The sequence below is a fragment of the Brachycentrus maculatus genome, unplaced genomic scaffold (assembly GCF_059751285.1).
Source record: "Brachycentrus maculatus isolate JH-2025_06_01 unplaced genomic scaffold, ASM5975128v1 h1tg000353l, whole genome shotgun sequence".
Taxonomy (NCBI): Eukaryota; Metazoa; Arthropoda; class Insecta; order Trichoptera; family Brachycentridae; genus Brachycentrus; species Brachycentrus maculatus.
This window is the reverse complement of record NW_028281102.1, coordinates 1,150,948-1,168,391: the sequence shown is the minus strand read 5'-3', so window position 1 is coordinate 1,168,391 and position 17,444 is coordinate 1,150,948. Positions and strand designations below refer to the sequence as shown.

Below are 17,444 nucleotides of genomic sequence, written 5' to 3'. Positions count from 1 at the left end.
AACATTTGTATTCTTGAGTCACGTTTAACAACTGATTTTTAGCATAGAGAAATTCTTTAAAAGGCATCCAGGTCCTGTCATTCTATAGTCAGTCGATGACATCAGCTGTAGAGCTCTCATTTTTCATGTGTTGTGTGGTACATATATCAATGTTAGAAGTATTGAGAATATACTATATTTTTTTCATCAAAAATGGATAAATAAATAGAAGTTAATAAATAATGACACTGCCATATATTTTAAAAAAACATTTAGCTTTTTCATACGGACACAGGAAAGAATGAAAAATCCTTACTTTATCAAAAAGCTTAAAATTAATAAAGTAACAGAAAGTAATATACACATACATTTAAAAAAGTATTTGTTGTATCAATTAATCAAACATTTGTTTGACTTCAATGTTTATATCAATTATTTACTGTTTTTACGAAGGAATGTGTTACGGAATGAACATAATGAAATCAATTGATTAACATTACTTGAAACAATAATTATTTTGGAAAATGAATTGGTTTATTAACCGTTTAACTGCTGAAATGTTTTCTTTAAAGTATGCTAAGATTGATGAAAATTTGTTTGCAATAATGGTTCATTTTAAGTTAAGTTGATTGAAAGTGGATAAAAAAGGTTTTTTATTTTTTGTCAGTATTGCGACGCCGAAAAACGTCAGTATATCAATGTTTTTCAAAGTATACAAGAGTCGATATATTGCTTCTCAGCAGTCAAACGGTTAATCAACGTCATATTCAGTTAAAATAAAGATTTATTATGGGGCTAAAACAATGTGTAATAAGACTTTAGTGAACTAAATCATCACCTTCCAAGAACGACCTATCTATACAAAACAACTGTTATTATCAAGGTGTGTATATATAATCAATTTATTAAAAGTGATTATTTTGAATCCATATAAGAATTCTAAGATTTAAAATGTAATTTTCAGCGAAAAAATATCAAATAATCCATAAAATTATGAATGCAAACTCAAGTGTGGATCAATACTCAAGTATTGTTGTATTTAAAAAAATCTACACTTAACATTTTTGGTAATACTTAACTCTAAATGATAAGGGTTTTTTATTTATATTGGGAGCGTAATTTCGCACAGTCATTTTTTAATCTACTTTATCTAAATTACATCGTTTTTGTAAAGGGACACCATCCAATGTAGCAATGCATAAAATGCAAAGAATTGCAATGAAGACTGATAAAAAGGTTGGACTCGTATTTCATTTCAACATTTAAATTGATACCGAGAATCCGATATTGAATTTTGATAAACACAGAGTCATGTAGCAGTCAGTCTGGGCAAGTGTTTTTATTTTTATGAGACATTAATTGACATTTTCTATAAAACATAATCAAGCCAAGTTATTTTATTTTTTAAGCTCTTATCCGCACCCAATGGTGCATTAGGTAATGCATCGTAGCGACGATGTGATATCTTAATCATAAATCACATGAAGGGAAGGTGATCAGCCCTGCGCTTCTTGTACCAGTCCAGGGTGATGTTAAATAAATACGATAGTGAAAATCATCCATATTTATTTTGGCCCACTACACAGCAGAGGTGGACGATTTATATTATGGATTTGTTGTAGAGTACACCATGCAGATACAGTAGTTTTCAGTAAAAAAAAAATACTTTTTTTGTTGTTAATGTTATTAAGGTAATAAGGTAAATACTTGTATTTCCTGTTTTTTGACTGTCTAATAAAAGTGAAAATGAATACAGTAAAATTATATAAACTTGTCGATTTACTAGTGCAATAAATTAATCAGGAAAAATAAAAATGAACAGAAAAACTGAGCATAGTTGACTTCCTAAGTTTTCCATATGAGTCACACCTCACCATTGCTGGTGTAGCAGTATTTTTATTCCAATTAGTCATGCATATAACATTCATATGTTGTGAAAATATACATAAGAATATCAATTATCATCCCTTTGTGTAATTTCTTTTTTTTAATAAAATATTTGACGTTATTTACATGTAATGTGTGTTATTTACTTTCATCCATCATCTAGTGAATACAACGTCTGATTCCAAGTCGAGCGTCTATACAACTACGCCAACACACCTGACTTATAAATAAAATTAGTAAACTTATATTAAGGAAACCCTACAAGTCAGAATCTACATGCAATATATAAAATGATATATATATTGAGTACGGAACACCACAAAACAATATACAAATAAATTTTCAAACTTACTTTTTCTTAGTTGATCAATATTGCCTGATTAATAAGCAAATCCAAGCGCGTGTGTTAGCCGCGTCTGTCAAAGAAGAAACACATACTTCAGTCAGATACTAGCAGCGGAAATAGAAAATGTTAAAGTTATACAGTTATAGAGATAAATCATCACAGGATAAAGTTCCCAAATATCCATAGTAGAAATTAATGTACAGCGATATTTAAAAAAGACAGATATAAAAAACACATCTTGTTTCATATAAAAATATATACACAAAACATTAATATGAATTTCAATCAACCCGAGATGTTTTATTCACAAGCGATACATGAATTAATAGAAAACTAAAAATATAAAGATTTTTTTTATGTCTCAGGCTTTTTAAGAAGGGAATATGGAAGCCTGTTTGTTTACAGGAATTATGACCTATCATAGGCTGGTCTAAAAAATCATTTTATGCACTGTGACATTCACCGTGGGAGAAAATATGATTGTTCAAGCAAACAGTATGGTGAATGTTACAAGGTGAACATTCAAACCAGCCAGCGACCAGGTTATAAGCTCTATAAATGGACTTCTTTATTCCGTGTTTCTATTAAGATATATACTTTTTTAAATCTGATAAAAATCTCCCAGGGAGAAAATTTTTACATAGCTTTGGAATCATACTCAAAATATTGTTTGCAAAAATGTATTCATCTTCAAAACCAACCTTTCCGGGAGAATGGACGTAAATGAACGTCGGTGCGAATTTTCCTTAAAGGAGTATCGACATTAATAAACGTCGAAGTCCGTCTGTCAGACGTCTGTATGATGTATCTTGTATAGCAATGATATTTGTGGATTTTGTCATAATTGAAAAGTATTTCGAATGGGTGTTTTTTTTTTTAAATTATTTTAACATAATTTCTATCTTCATGATACATCGATTTAATAAAAAAAAAATTTTCATGTAAAAAGAACCCACTCCCCAGAAAGTCGAACATCAATTTTTGTACTCCCGGAAAGGTTAATAACGGAGATAACTTATTTATATTTTATGCTGTTGAGTACAATTACATTTTCTTTAAATTTGAAGAATGAAAAACGACAACAATACACATATTTATGTGTCCAAAAATGTCATGGATAGAAAACTGGTTAAAAAATATATAATAATAATTTATGTTGGAGCAACAATTTTCAAACAAACACCTATTGATTTTACACTATTTTAAATAACTGGTTTTAGCCGGCATTAAAAGAAGCTATACAAGTGGAAAAATATACTCACTTATGCTGCGGAGAAGTGTAAGCGTTATGTATTGAAAATTATGTACAATGTATATTATCATTTATTAGATTATGCCCCAAATAAAACATTTTCTAAAAATACAAATATCCAACAGAGAACATTAAAAACAAAATTTAAGTAAGAATATATATATTTTTCTATAAAATAAAACAATGAATAGATGAAATGCAAGCAATAGTATGTGAAAGCTATTAATATTTTCTGAATATAACAAACAAAAGATTCTTTACCATAATATAGTAATCTTTATTAATAAAGACATATATAACATTTTGAATAAGTTCAAATACTTGTCCACAAATCTGGATTATCTCCAATTCTAGGAGTTATTTTACATATTCTTTTTTGACATCTCATCAAAGATGAAGAAGAATGTCGAAGTCTGGGCATTTAAATGCCATAATTTATTAATTTAAACTTAGAAATTTTGTTTCAGAAATTTTGTTATCAATGGTCATAAAAAAAGCATTCTGAAAATCAAAACCTTTAATAAGAATACAAAAACATATCATTTTATTCATTATGTTGCCAAATCATGTTTTTATTTTTTTTAAATATTATCTTAGGACAATTGGAGTCAGAATTTTTTTCAACTCAAAAATTAAATTGTAATCTTAAGAAAAAAGTGTACCTATTATTTTAATTACCCCACACACACTTTAAACCCACGTCACCTTAATATTATGGTTTATTCTTGAATAAAACCACACAAGTGACTCATGGCTTCCTTCAAAAATAAAGATGGCTAGCAAAAAATACATGAAATATGTACATTACGTGGAATTATACTGATAACAATAACAAATAATTTATATCTAATTATAAAATCTAACAAAGAAAAGTCTACAGTCCTTTTTTTACTTTAATATAAGATAAGATGTCAAAATAAACATGTTTAATTAGTCTCTATCAATGATAACACATTATCATCACAAGCTTCGGCCATTTTGAACAATTTTAAATAGATTTTACTTAATTCTGATAGTCGATGAATTATTTAAAATTTTCTGGTTAGTATTGATTATAAAATTGAATATTCCCTTGCTAAATACCACTAATTACAATACTTTATTATGATATGCATTTCAGTGCACTCAATATCATTCATACAACATATTTACCAAGTTTTTTGTTCAATTAAAAAATGGGTAGAGATAAAACAAAAAGTGACTGCGAAACAATTAATGAACATCAAATATTAAACTTGAATAAATTTATAGTTTGTGTAGTAATAATAATAATTTTGGATAATTTATATAGTGACATTTTTGTAAAATAATGCTTCAAGGGCACTTTGCGTAAAAATTCATGATACATTGTTTATTCTAAAAAATATATATGGCCATAAGGAGTACACAGTTCGATTTTATCGACATACTGAATTAATGAAGTGAGATATCGCTCACTCCTTTCAAGAACGTCATAAATCAAAAAACTTGATTTTTCAGGAGAACGTTTTTAAAGTTTAAAAATATAATACAATGTAAGAAAAATAAATATCAAACCACTTATTGAACTTTTTACTATGCAACAGATCTTTTTAGGTAAAACCAGAAGGTTTTTTCTCCATTTGAAAAATATTTAGTATATTTAAAAAAATAATTAAACAATACCTTTTCTTCAAAATGCAAAAACAACACTTTCTGCCCTGTAGCGGGTAAATATTAAGTTAAAAATATGCCTCTTTTGCTGGGATTTAGTACATTTTTGGGCATTCCGAAAACATCTATAATTGAAAATTAGCAATTTTTGATTTGTGACGTTCTTGAAAGGAGTGAGCGATATGTATAATATACAAAAGATTTATAAATACTACATGACAAGTATCATTCATACTTTCAATTGTTAAAGCGAAAAGGAGTAGTTTAATAACTATGCAAGCGGTTTTTTTATCCAAGCATTTATCCAATTAAATTAAAAAAATATAACTCATTGTGAAATTGATTTATTATCAAAGAATTCAGCCCATTATATTGGAGCATTAAACCAAATTAAATCTAATTATCAAATATTAATATCTGGACACAATTTATAATAAGAAAAGTATGTAAAAACATTGAAACATATTGAATAGTAAAGAAGCATTTCTTCAGATTCAGCTTCATTTCAAGGGTGAATTAATATGTACATGTATGATGGGAGCATTTTTTATTCTAAAATGAACTGGCGAGAGGTTAAATAACGATGGAAGAAATTATACTATTTATTTTAAATAAGTCTAATTACATCAATAAAATTGACATCCAAATTACACCTATGTAGGTGATAAATATATATATTGTGGTGATTTTTAAATAATAAGCATAATTTTTTCAATACTATACATGTTTCACTTGAACAATCTAAGCTTTATTATATAGAAGAGATTTGCCTTGATGTTGTAGCATAATTTCATTGCTATTGGAAATCCAAGGTTTTATTGTAAAAATTTGTGTCACGTACCTATAAATACTCAGGTCACCACCAAGAAATCAAATTTCTAAGATGCAAAATATTTATAATGAAACTAACAAACGTCAAAAATAAACAATATATTATAACCCAATGAAACAACAGTTAACTGGGGATCGAGTCCCGATGGAATGACGTTTATTTACGTCAAATCAAGTACAGGTATGCGGTGTAGCCTGTTTGGAATAATTAAAACGGAGAATCATGTGACGGTAAGAAAAAATTGCGCCCTTACGTACAAACAGGGGTAGGTTTTTTTTTTTATTTATACAAAAAAAATCATGGTAACTGTAACAAATAATAATTCGTTTGTCATAACTAGAGCACTTGAGAAATACCACAAACTTACCTAAAGCAGCAATTCCGATTATTTTTCGGCCAATAGGCCAATCAACTTTCCAATACAAATTGAGCAATCACAAACTCTTGGAGGACTTCATTATTTGACCCGTCAAAAGAAACACTGGATTAATGCTTATTTAAAATAAAATAATAAACAACAAATATTAAAACTTCACCCTGCACACGAAACTCTATTATAAAGAGTAGGATGACAATCTGAAGTCACTATTTATGACAAATACATTCAAGATGTCTGCTATATCCGGGTAACTCGTAAAGTTATGTGAAACGTCAAACGCAACTATTACCGACGGGTTGTCATTTCTCTTCATCACGGATACATTTTACAATTTTTCAAGAGTATTTGAGTACCAGAGATTTTAAATATGTAAATTTAATTCCGCGAAAGTAAATATCATAACAGAAATTAGCAAAAAAAGGATCACCGGATGTTTAATAAAATACGAAATTCAGTGCTGCTACTGTGATAATACAAATGCTTACGATCATTTGCAAGTACTTAATCACATACGAAATTTAAACGAAATATTTTTTCAAATTTTTATAAAGATCAAAAGGAAAAATTCTTACTCGCATTTAACCGTAAGTTGACAAACATTATTATTATCTGATATATTTACATGGTTTTTCAAACGATTCAACCATTTAGATATCATTTGTCATATACATGCCTGACCGTAATTGTTTTAAAAGTGTTTTTCGCTTTTAGATGCCGTATAAAAAACTCTATACTCTGGTGTTCGCTAGAAAAGGGAGTCAAATATTGTTGGGACTGAAAAAGCGAGGATTTGGCGAAGGACGATGGAACGGATTTGGGGGTAAAGTCGAAATTGAAGAGACATTAAAGCAAGCAGCCGTTAGAGAAATGCAAGAAGAATGTGGTCTTATAATCCAAGAGAACAATCTAAACCATTTGGGTAGCCTGGAATTTCATTTTCAAGGTGAACCTCGCATAATGGTGGTGAAAGTCTTCAGCACATTTATGTTTGAAGGAGACCTGACTGAATCTGAGGAAATGAAACCAAAATGGTTTAATACATCTGCCATACCTTTCAAAGATATGTGGCCAGATGATAGATTCTGGTTCCCTTATCTACTTAAGAGTGTCCCGTTCATGGGTACATTTTGGTTCCAAGGCCACAATGATATATTACGACAACAATTGCGACAGATCTCCAAAGAAGAATTAGAAAGTATTAAAGACTGATTTTCGTAAATCACTTATAAATTTTGATGTAGTCTGACTATTTTAATCTTTTTTAGTAAGTTTTTGTATTATGTGTTTATTTCATAACTCTTATTATAGGTTCTGAGGCTCCCAATCTTTTGTTTCTAAACCCCTTGATACCTCATTTGTTTCTATCTTAATATTAATTCAAGTCGTATGTAGATTGTTTCCCCCTATTATTTTTTTCTCATACACCCTAAAATGTAGGGATATTGTAATCCCATTTAAGAACTGACTCTTAGTGATTACATACAATCAAGCTCCGTCCTTTCTGTAAACTAATAAAAAAATCTAACATATTTACAATACATTACTTTTAGGTTCTGAAGGTTTTTTAAAAATAAAAATTATATAATATAATTTACAGCACAAAAAAGGTTTCAAGTTTTTTTATTAATTAAAAAAATACTCTTTTTTTGTTACTGCAGGTGTGAATTGCACCATGCAGGCAAGTTAGAATATAATTTAACCTATGAATATGTACAAATGTGATTATGTGCACTAAACATAATCACTATTTTATGCATATAGATACATAATGTTGTATAGTATAAGCAGTGGCTTCCATACAATTTTTAATCAGGGAAGGTAGTAGGGTTGGGTAGTGATAAGGCATAGTAGGCACTGGTTGTGTTTCTATATGGAACTCGAGTAATCCAGGGCAGGCACTGCTTTTCTGCCTATATAGAATGCACGCCTCTGAGCATAAGCACAAGAGCCTATTTGGAATCTATAAATCAAAAGTGTATGCTATTCAGATTGTACAAATAATCTTTATTTTGTAATAGATCTACTTATATTATCTAGGAATATAATAGACACTTTAGTAATGAAAGAGGCGTTGAGAAACTTTGTCAAGTTCATTTAGTTAATATTGAATATCTACTTATATTGCGATTTGTTTTAATTACATATTATCAAAAATATTATGTAATACATAATGCTCTTGTGGAAGATTTTTTTTAAATACATGTACTTAAAAAAAAGTGGTATTTTTTTCTTAGCTCAGTGGTAAGATTTTTGCATCTGTACTTTTGGAGTGAGCAAATATAGTAACCTAAATGTTTAGGTACATTACAATATTTTTTGACTTTGTTAAAAACTATTATACATTATTTTTTCTTGGCTTATATTCAAAGCAAATCCAAAGTATTAAATACATGTACCATATGAGAAATTTTCTTTCAATCACGAAAAACCTCGAGCTTGCAAGCTTTCAAACTAGGGACTAACGGGACTGGAAACTCTCCGGGATCCTGGGATTGTGTTTCCTTGTCCTAGTGCTTGCAATATTTTTTCACCTTGTATAAATAAATAATAAAAAATTGTGAAAAAATATTTTATTAAAAACTTTTCATAAATTTAATTACATAGTTTATTAAAAGATAATGATACAGTGGAACCTCTCATCACGAGCACCTCTCATAAAGAGCAAAAAAATGAAAAAGTTGCTCCGTTAACAAGCGAATTTTCGCATGAGTTTCAGAAAAAAGGCAAGCCAATTTTTCATGACATTCACTTGTGAGCCGAGATTTCTGCGCCAGTCAAAACAAAACATGTTTCGCATAACAAGTAAGATTCTGGAACGAATTATGCTTGTTATGAGAGATAATTATGTAGTTAGTACTGTAATTAGTTTCTTTAATCCAAATAATCCTTCCTTTTCCTTAGCCTTTTTCTGAAATTCGCTTTGTACGCTAAATAATACTTTTGATATGGATTATGGATACATAACAGATAAAACAAAAGTATAAAATATACTGACAATCATAAAAGTAAAAAAAAAAGGTTTATTCTTTTAACACTGAACTTCACAACATGTTGAGGAAAATTGACTACATTTCTTCGTCAGCTAACTCTTCATCATCAAGGAGGAGTGTTCTAGCGAGGTTTCTAGCAAGGGCGAGTTTAAGCAGATCTAGTTTGTCTCCAAGTTCGCCATTTGTTATTCTCTCCTCGACGCAGTGCATTATTTCATAAGTATCATCTGTGCCAAATACAACTACGTCACATTCCAATAGAGGTAGAGTATCCATAAGAAGGGTGGACCAAAAACTAAAACAAAAAGTCATTCTTATTTACGTAAGATTAGCACTACCAAAATATGGCAGAATAATTTGAAAAAGAAGATTATTTGTATTAAGTATTATTAACAATCGCAAACCTACAGAATAGTAGAACGACATTATTCCAATACTAACGGCAAAACAACATTTTTTTATTATCATAAATTGTATATATTTATTTAAATAACAATTTTAAACATATTTGAATTTTTTTTGCAGACACCCAAAAGCCACCTTGTGAGTCTTGTCGGTGAAGTTCTTTTCGCAAACATTTTTTTGACCATTTTTTAACCTAATATACACACAAAAAAGAGAGAAAAATTAAGAATATAAACTATTTTATAATTTTCATAATCACATAATTTGGTTTTGCCATTAAACCACTAGTATTTTTTTTAAACAGAACGTAAAAGAATATTCGTTTACAATATGCAAATATGTATTAAAATAAAATAAAGCTTTGCAAATATTTCGATTCAATACATATTTCAGATAAGCCTAAGTGCAGTGCCGTACCTACCATAACTTCACTTGGCACGAACACCAAGCCCTTAAAGGGAGGGAAGAAAAGCATGCTCACTTTAATTTACAAACATATACATATATGCCTGTCCTGTTGGAGTTAGTAATAAGGCACTATAGATCCAATCGATCTGCCATTAGCTATATGGCTTGTATATTTGAACTTAGGAATCAAGTTGTGGTAGAACCGATAGCCTTTGACTGGGACCAAAACCTGACTTAAATTATTGTTTTTTTTTTTACAATGATTTCAGATTAGATTATTTATTGATTCGGCATTAACTTTGTGGAATGACATGATTATTTTATTAAAATTAAACACTTGAATATACCACTTTATTGAGTTTTATTTATATTTACGACAGATGTTTTGGTACATCTTCTGGTACAAATTAAAATTGTTTTAATTTGTACAAGAAGACGAAAACAACTGTCGTTTTTGAAACTAGTCGTAAATATAAATAAAACTTATTAAAGTGGTATTTTCAAGTGTTTAATTTTAATAAAATTTCAGATTAGTACAATATAAAATTGGTTAATGTTGATCCCACATAAAAAATAACTTTATTTATGCCTACGGTTTCTTAGAAACATATTGAAACTTACTAGTTTGGGGTGATTTTTGATGCTAGCAATGATATTAGCAAACTGGCAGCTTGACTGAATTCACTGCTCTTGTACAGCCGGTGGAATTCTGAATATTTTGCTGTAAAAAAAGAGACAATAATTGTGACAGGTATCTAAATCAATTGACATAGGTATACCACAAGCTGATGGAAGAATATTCTATGCCATTGGATCTCGACAGCAAAGGAATGCAAAGGACAGTTCTTGAAAGGAGTGAGCGACAAGTGCTTCCCTGTATCCAATTCACAATTTAACATGTACCAAAGTTATCATGCGGTAAAGTGATAGAGAATTAGAATTTAAAATCAAAATCTGGGTTATTCAAATTTTAGAATAATTCATTACCTAGGAATACCAGTCGATCACTCAGCATCATATCAGGTCCCAGAGCCCCTACCAGGTCTGTGTTGGCCAGAGTCCCCGTCTTGGCGTACTCTCGGAGTGCCTCATCAGCCAGCCGGGCCGCGAGGGGCCCGGCGCGTCCTCGCAGTGCCCAGCCCAGGGCGGCCCCCCCACGCCCACGAGCCCGCAGCACCATGGCCTGCCGTTGACAGATACTCTCAGCTGGAATCAAGGAATTAAACTTGTAGTATAATGCTTTATATTTATTTGAATTGACTAAGCCAAGATGGAGTCGGAGACTACAGATTGAGGCAACAGTATATACGGTAGTCTCGATTATACGACTTTCAGTTATCTGACCTTCCGAGTTATCCGACCTACTGGGGCAATGCCCCTTTACTTTACCCGACTGTATGTGGGTATGGACCTACTGTAAAACATGTTTTATTACTTTGCTGTAAGTGTATTTTGATGTTTTACTTTGTTACATTTAGTTATGTTCCATGTACATATTTGAAAAGTGTTAAATAAATAAATAAACAAAATAAACACATTTCAATGTCGTTTTCATCATTTTCCGTGTTATCCGACCTTTTCGCGGCCGGTTTAGGTCGGATAATCGAGACTCTACTGTATATTTCTTTACTTTTACTATATAGAAAGAGGTAAACAAACTGAAGCGTAGACGGCATCATAAGCTTATATTTAAAAATAATACACATTTCAATCCTTATTTTAAAACATCAAGTACGGGGCTAGGAATCGCTATCTTTTATTAACACACTGAGGAAGGGAAAGGTATTTCTACCCGTTCGGTCGATTTATGTTTAAGAACGGGAAGGGTATTTTTACCTTCTGCGCCGGCCTCATTAAAAAGTCAGAAAAGAAGGAATTATTTAATGTTTTTTATATGAATATGTATTATGTACCAATCTTATTGTTAAGGTTTTAACTATATGTACACAATTATCTCGTCTCAGCAGTCCGCAGGCGTAAAAAACACCCGTCCAAAATGTGTTAAAGTGTAAGTAATTGATCATTTGACCAAAACTAGCAAGTTTTGAAAATAGGTGCCTGAGGCAAATACTGGGTGTAAAGTGGTATGACGTCAGGAATGATGATGTGAGGAAAAGAACCCAACAGCCCTACATACTGGAAGTCCTGAAGAGGAAAAGGTGGACATGGTTGGGACACATCCTTAGAATGCCACCTGAGAGCATTAACCCCTCATGTCTCTTCTTCCAACCCTGAGGATTTCGGCACCTCGGAAGGCCGCTGATGACCATTCACCAACTATACTCAGCGGAACTTCGGATACCGGACTGACCTGGGAAGAAGCCAACTAATAGGTCGTGACAGAGCGACTTGTAGATGTCTCGTGTTGGCCATATGCTGGAGCATATGGCCTAGGTGGACATAAGGAGGGAACATGGATAAAGAAGAAGAATTGACTATTAGTGAAGCTTACCAACACTTTGAAGATTATAGCGATGGGCTTCGTTTAGTATTTTCATGATTCTGTGTTCGGAGCCAAGAGGCAAGCGGGCCGTGAGTAGAGCCGCTCTGTGGGGGCCTTCTCCCGGACACTGTCCCAGGTAAGAAAGCCCGCATGCCCACAGGGAACGGTGGTTGGCCAGCAACGAGCCATATTCCAGGACGAGACTGTCCCGCAGCTGATGGGTAACACTAAAGGAATAAATAAACTATTATCAGAATAAACAAATTTTAAAAGTTTATATAAATCTCTTACACTTTTGGCTTACTTTTTAAACAAAATATGGATGACTAAGCATTGCACTCACTGCCAAAATAATAAAAAAAATCTTTAAAAAAAAATTGTTATAATAAAATTTTTATAATAGATTTTAAAACATGTGAGTGATGATGATGTGTTGCTTCGGATCTAATTAGTCAGCACTTTCAAATAAATTTTCTTTACCTGCTTAATAGGATCAAACATACAAGTGTGTTGGTACAGACCAGGTAAAATATTATTTGTGAAAAAATCATTAAAAAATAATAAAACACATTACATACTCTGTTTGATGTTCGTCGATAATGTTTAATTTTCCAGAGTGTAATAGAAGATCAGTTAGATGTGTGGCGAACCAGCCGTTGTCTGACATTTGTTGGATTTCATGCAAAACCTGAAAATAATATTGTTTAAACTCTTAGAGACGTATTCAGTACTCTTACTACTTAATTTTTTTTTCTTTTGAATATGTCAAATTTAAAATTTGACAACAGTTATAGGATTCTTTTTAAAACGCTGTGATTTATTGCAATTGAACATTATAATATCACGTAAAAAAAGTTGAATTATTTATTTTACTTCTTGCGCAAAAATAGGGTACATTGTTGGGCTTATTGCTACATTATAAAGCATCATCTTTTAACTAACCAAAAAAGTACTATATAAAATATTGCAGTTTATACCTTTTTATATCTGTTTGATGAGCAAGCAGGTCATAAAATATGAGATAGGTAATGGACAATGGCCCAGAAGAGGTATGTTTTGAAAGATGATTAGAAATAAAAAGAAATAGATGATATAAAAATCCTTAAGAAAAAAATTAAAGCTCTTAACATTTAAATCTTAAAAAAAAAAAAACTATTATATCTTTTACTATATAACATTAAACCACGAGTGTAAGTCCCTTTCCAAGCACAAGAGCACAGACTCTTTTATGGAGAGGCACAGCGAATCGAAATATAAAAGTTCTCCATATGTATAAATGATTCAAATGTATTATGTTATAAATAAAAATGTAAATATATTAAATGAATAAAAACAAAAATTTAAAAAAAATTAAAAAATCTATGGATAAGTAGTAATTTTTTAAAATATATGTTGAAGGATATTGAAGAAGAGATCTTTCGTAAGGAGAGGTAGTCCATTCCAGATTGGCAACTTGTACAAAAGAAATGACTTAAGAATGATGTGGGATGAGTAGGAATGGAAAGTGTCCTCTCCTGAAAAAGGTTCACAACTTTCTCAGCGAGATATTGCGGCGCACTGAATGGAGGGACAATGTAAAATTACCCTGTGTATATCATCTTCCATAAGAGCAAGCACAATGACATCGAGTTGCGTCTGTTGGGAGGAGACTGCCGGGGCGCGGATGGAGGCGCACGTGTGGGCCACGCGTCCCAAGTCTCCGCGCTTCGTACCCGGCGCACAATACAAGGCATAGGCTCCCAGGAGATCACGCCAGCAGGGAACTTCTCCCCGGGCTGTCTCCAGGGCACTTCGCTGACCAGCAACTAACTGTACAACAATAAATTAATCTTTTTTAACATAATCATTTTTGTAATTTTGTACCAGAATGTAAACATACTAAGGTTATTATTTCTTCCAACTATTATCTGCACATGATGCATAGAATACGGCTTTTTTATTTTGGTTATTAAATATGAATAAAATATTAAATACATGAACACAAGGTGATCAGTCCTGTTCTTCAGCTGCCAGTCCAGCCTGATGCTAACTTTTATTCACTAGGATGATCCTTTGGATCAATAATGCCTTCAGGCCATTATCCAATGATCCTTCAGACCAAGATTTTCAGAGTTGGCTAGAGACATAATAGATATCAAACACCCCTATTATAATAATAATGTAGAGATCCTAAAAATAATTCATACAAAAGTCATAAACTTCAACATTTTGAAACATTCCTTCCTTCCTTCAAACCCTTCTCCTCACCCCAATGGTGCATAGGGCACTGCATCATATAAACACAGTGTTTTCTTGATCGTTAACACATGAAGGAAAAATGATCAGCCCTCCGCGTCAGGTACCAGTCCAGGATAATATTGAATAAATATTAGATTGAAAAAATCAATTTAATTTATTTAAACCCCCCTGGGAATCGAACCCGGGACCTCCAGAACGGTACCCGAGCGTGCTGACCATTACTCTACAGAGGCGGATATATTAAAAAAGTAATGATAAATCCATAATTTACAATATGACAAAAACTAAGACCTCCTTTCTATGGACCATGTTCTTATTGATAAAAAAAAATAAAGAACACCCCTTAACCTCATTCTTTAACGTCCCAAAAACACAATTCTCAAGTTTCACATAAGGTATTTGATAAGGATTTTTACAATTTTGACTATTGAATGTTAAACCTTAATCGTCCGCAACATACTTACACATCTGTTACTTCAGTAAAATATCAATAGTACCAACTTGATAAAATGAGTGTATAAAATAATTAATAAAATATGTCACAATTGCTCGGCATGCCGTCAAATGCAGTGATCGGTTTTAAAAATCACAACTGATTTGAACGGTAGTGCTCGGGTTAAACAATAAAACAAACTCACCTTCATAATATGATTTAATCGGGGTTCCGATTCAAAAGATCCAGTTTCAATTTTAGCTTCGCAATCTATTTGCCAATGTTTCCAATTGACAGTAAACTCATTCATGGATAAACTGCTATAAGCCTAAAATTGGAAAATATAGAACACCTGTAGAATATATGTACTATAATTGCCGTGTTATAAAAATGCATTTTTGACAGACCTGCGTACATCAAGTATAACATTTGTATATACTTTCTTTTGAATGATAAATAATTTCGGGAATGGCATGGCATAATGGGATTTTAACGCTTTATTGATTTTGTTAGGAAATTTTTTTTATATTTTTGGATGTATCTGTGATATTCACATATATACATAAGTTTGTTTATTCACACATATTTATTGAATTCAGCTTTATATTTTTTTCATTTTGTAATCTAAAATATTTTTTAAATCAGAAGGATTAAATTTGCCCATCCCCTTTCCAAAGTGTCAAAAAAGTATTTCTAAAATACGGCAACTACAAACAACAATTTACGAAGCATTTTCGATCATTGAATATCATTCCTCAACCCTTACTGGTCCAATATCGAATCTCATTCGACATCGATTTTTTGCTCTTAGGTCCCATGTCGGATGTTATTCGACATTTTTTTCATCATTAGTATTATTTATTTAAATTCCAAGCTTACATTTTTGTCATTCGTATCTATTACAACAGTATGTGGAGCAGAGGACAAAAGATTTCCAATTGCAATGCAACTGTCTACCTAGATTTTTTTAATTTTAGGGGACTGGAAAGGGTTAATAGTATTTATATTTGGTAGTTTTTGTACAGTTTAGTTGTATAACAGTGTTATGTCTGTTAGATTTTACAAATGACTGTTAATACTATAATATTTTTACCAAGCATAAATACATATTTTTACTATGCATTAAGCTAGGGGCATTGATTTTTTTAAAGTAAAATGTACGAGATATCTATTTTGATAGACTGATGGATGACAATTTTTAAGAAATATATTTCATTCCTAAAAAAGTAAGTAGTAAAGTACGGTTTTGGTTACTTACATCATATGTGGGCATGGATCGTAATATATTATCAGCGAGTTTGAACTGGTTACTATCGCTGTTAGAATGTAATCGTAGAAGTCCTCTAGCAATATCTGTTCTACCTTGCATTATCATTCCCGTCACGGTATCCCAATAGTCTGCTCTCTCCTCCGAACCTCGCTCGCAGACCTCCAATATCTGAGCTGCAGATTTCTCATGATTAGGAAAATATAACCTAACCCATTCTAGTAACTGCGGCAAGACTATATCACCCGGGATATTATCTATATACAAAATTTCGCACAGATGCCAAACATATTCGATGCAATAGAATATGGTCTCGTAAGAAGACAAGACTTTTTTCTCTTCGCTATCTGCGGTCGATTCAATGGCCTCGCTTAAGTTTTCGAGACAAGCGCGAATTATCGCGCGATATTGCCGGGACGTCTTTAGAAGTTCACATCTCATATCGCCATAGTTTGACTTCTCGACCATAGCTTGCAACGATAAAAATGTTCCATTTGATTCATTAACCAGTTTCCGTATGACCGGATGAAAAAGCCCGACATCTTGGCGGATCATATGAATTTTTGGATTACATGGAACATTCTGACTTTTGGAATTCTTATTATCATTTTTAACATGCTGGCATGGGAAAATAGCGAATTCATTTCCCTTTATAAAAGTTGCTGCGACTCCAGCTTTCGCACACAAATCGTCTGAAATCGCCTGAAATAAAAAGCGGTGTTTTTTTACAGGTTATAATAACACGGTAATAAATATAACGTGTTCCCTAATATAATAACTTACGAATGTTTTAACTGGAACAAGTAGATCGAGTTCATCCATTTTTAACGATAGAGAGAATGACTTAACATAAATATTCACAAAATATTACTCGTATTGAAACGGCGGTTAAATGTTTGGAATAAAAAAATGACAGATAAAAACAAAGATTATTCCCTAGAGAGTTAAGCCTT

General features: G+C 31.7%; 3 protein-coding genes across 6 annotated transcripts in view; 1 reads left to right on the top strand and 2 right to left on the bottom strand.

Moving 5' to 3' along the window:
• Positions 1 to 6,760, bottom strand: part of lqf (epsin homolog lqf) — a 19,871-nt gene extending 13,111 nt beyond the window's left edge. For all 4 annotated transcript variants that reach the window (XM_088269474.1, XM_088269472.1, XM_088269473.1 and 1 more), the window contains exons 1-2: positions 6,296 to 6,760; positions 2,219 to 2,282 (exon numbers count right to left, since the gene is read on the bottom strand). The gene's annotated coding sequence lies outside the window, so the exon portion shown is untranslated. The remainder of the gene's footprint in view (positions 1 to 2,218; positions 2,283 to 6,295) is intronic.
• LOC148303737 (oxidized purine nucleoside triphosphate hydrolase-like) lies at positions 6,757 to 8,867 on the top strand. Its single transcript, XM_088269476.1, has 2 exons — positions 6,757 to 6,891; positions 7,019 to 8,867. The coding sequence occupies exon 2, from the start codon at positions 7,019 to 7,021 to the stop codon at positions 7,514 to 7,516; it is 498 nt and encodes a 165-aa protein (XP_088125602.1). The 5' UTR covers positions 6,757 to 6,891; the 3' UTR covers positions 7,517 to 8,867.
• Nup75 (nuclear pore complex protein Nup75) lies at positions 8,863 to 17,444 on the bottom strand. Its single transcript, XM_088269470.1, has 9 exons — positions 17,275 to 17,444; positions 16,483 to 17,193; positions 15,430 to 15,552; positions 14,138 to 14,362; positions 13,132 to 13,241; positions 12,563 to 12,780; positions 11,098 to 11,316; positions 10,732 to 10,831; positions 8,863 to 9,592 (listed from the first exon to the last, which is right to left on the bottom strand). The coding sequence occupies exons 1-9, from the start codon at positions 17,311 to 17,313 to the stop codon at positions 9,373 to 9,375; spliced, it is 1,965 nt and encodes a 654-aa protein (XP_088125596.1). The 5' UTR covers positions 17,314 to 17,444; the 3' UTR covers positions 8,863 to 9,372.

Coding starts and splice junctions, on each gene's coding strand:
- Nup75 (XM_088269470.1), bottom strand. CDS start 17,313: ATGGATGAACTCGATCTACTTGTTCCAGTTAAAACATTC. Junction 12,781..13,131: donor ATCGACGAACATCAAACAGA/GTATGTAATGTG, acceptor TTATTCCTTTAG/TGTTACCCATCAGCTGCGGG. Junction 9,593..10,731: donor TCAAAAATCACCCCAAACTA/GTAAGTTTCAAT, acceptor TTTTTGTTTTAG/TTTTTGGTCCACCCTTCTTA.
- LOC148303737 (XM_088269476.1), top strand. CDS start 7,019: ATGCCGTATAAAAAACTCTATACTCTGGTGTTCGCTAGAAAAGGGAGT.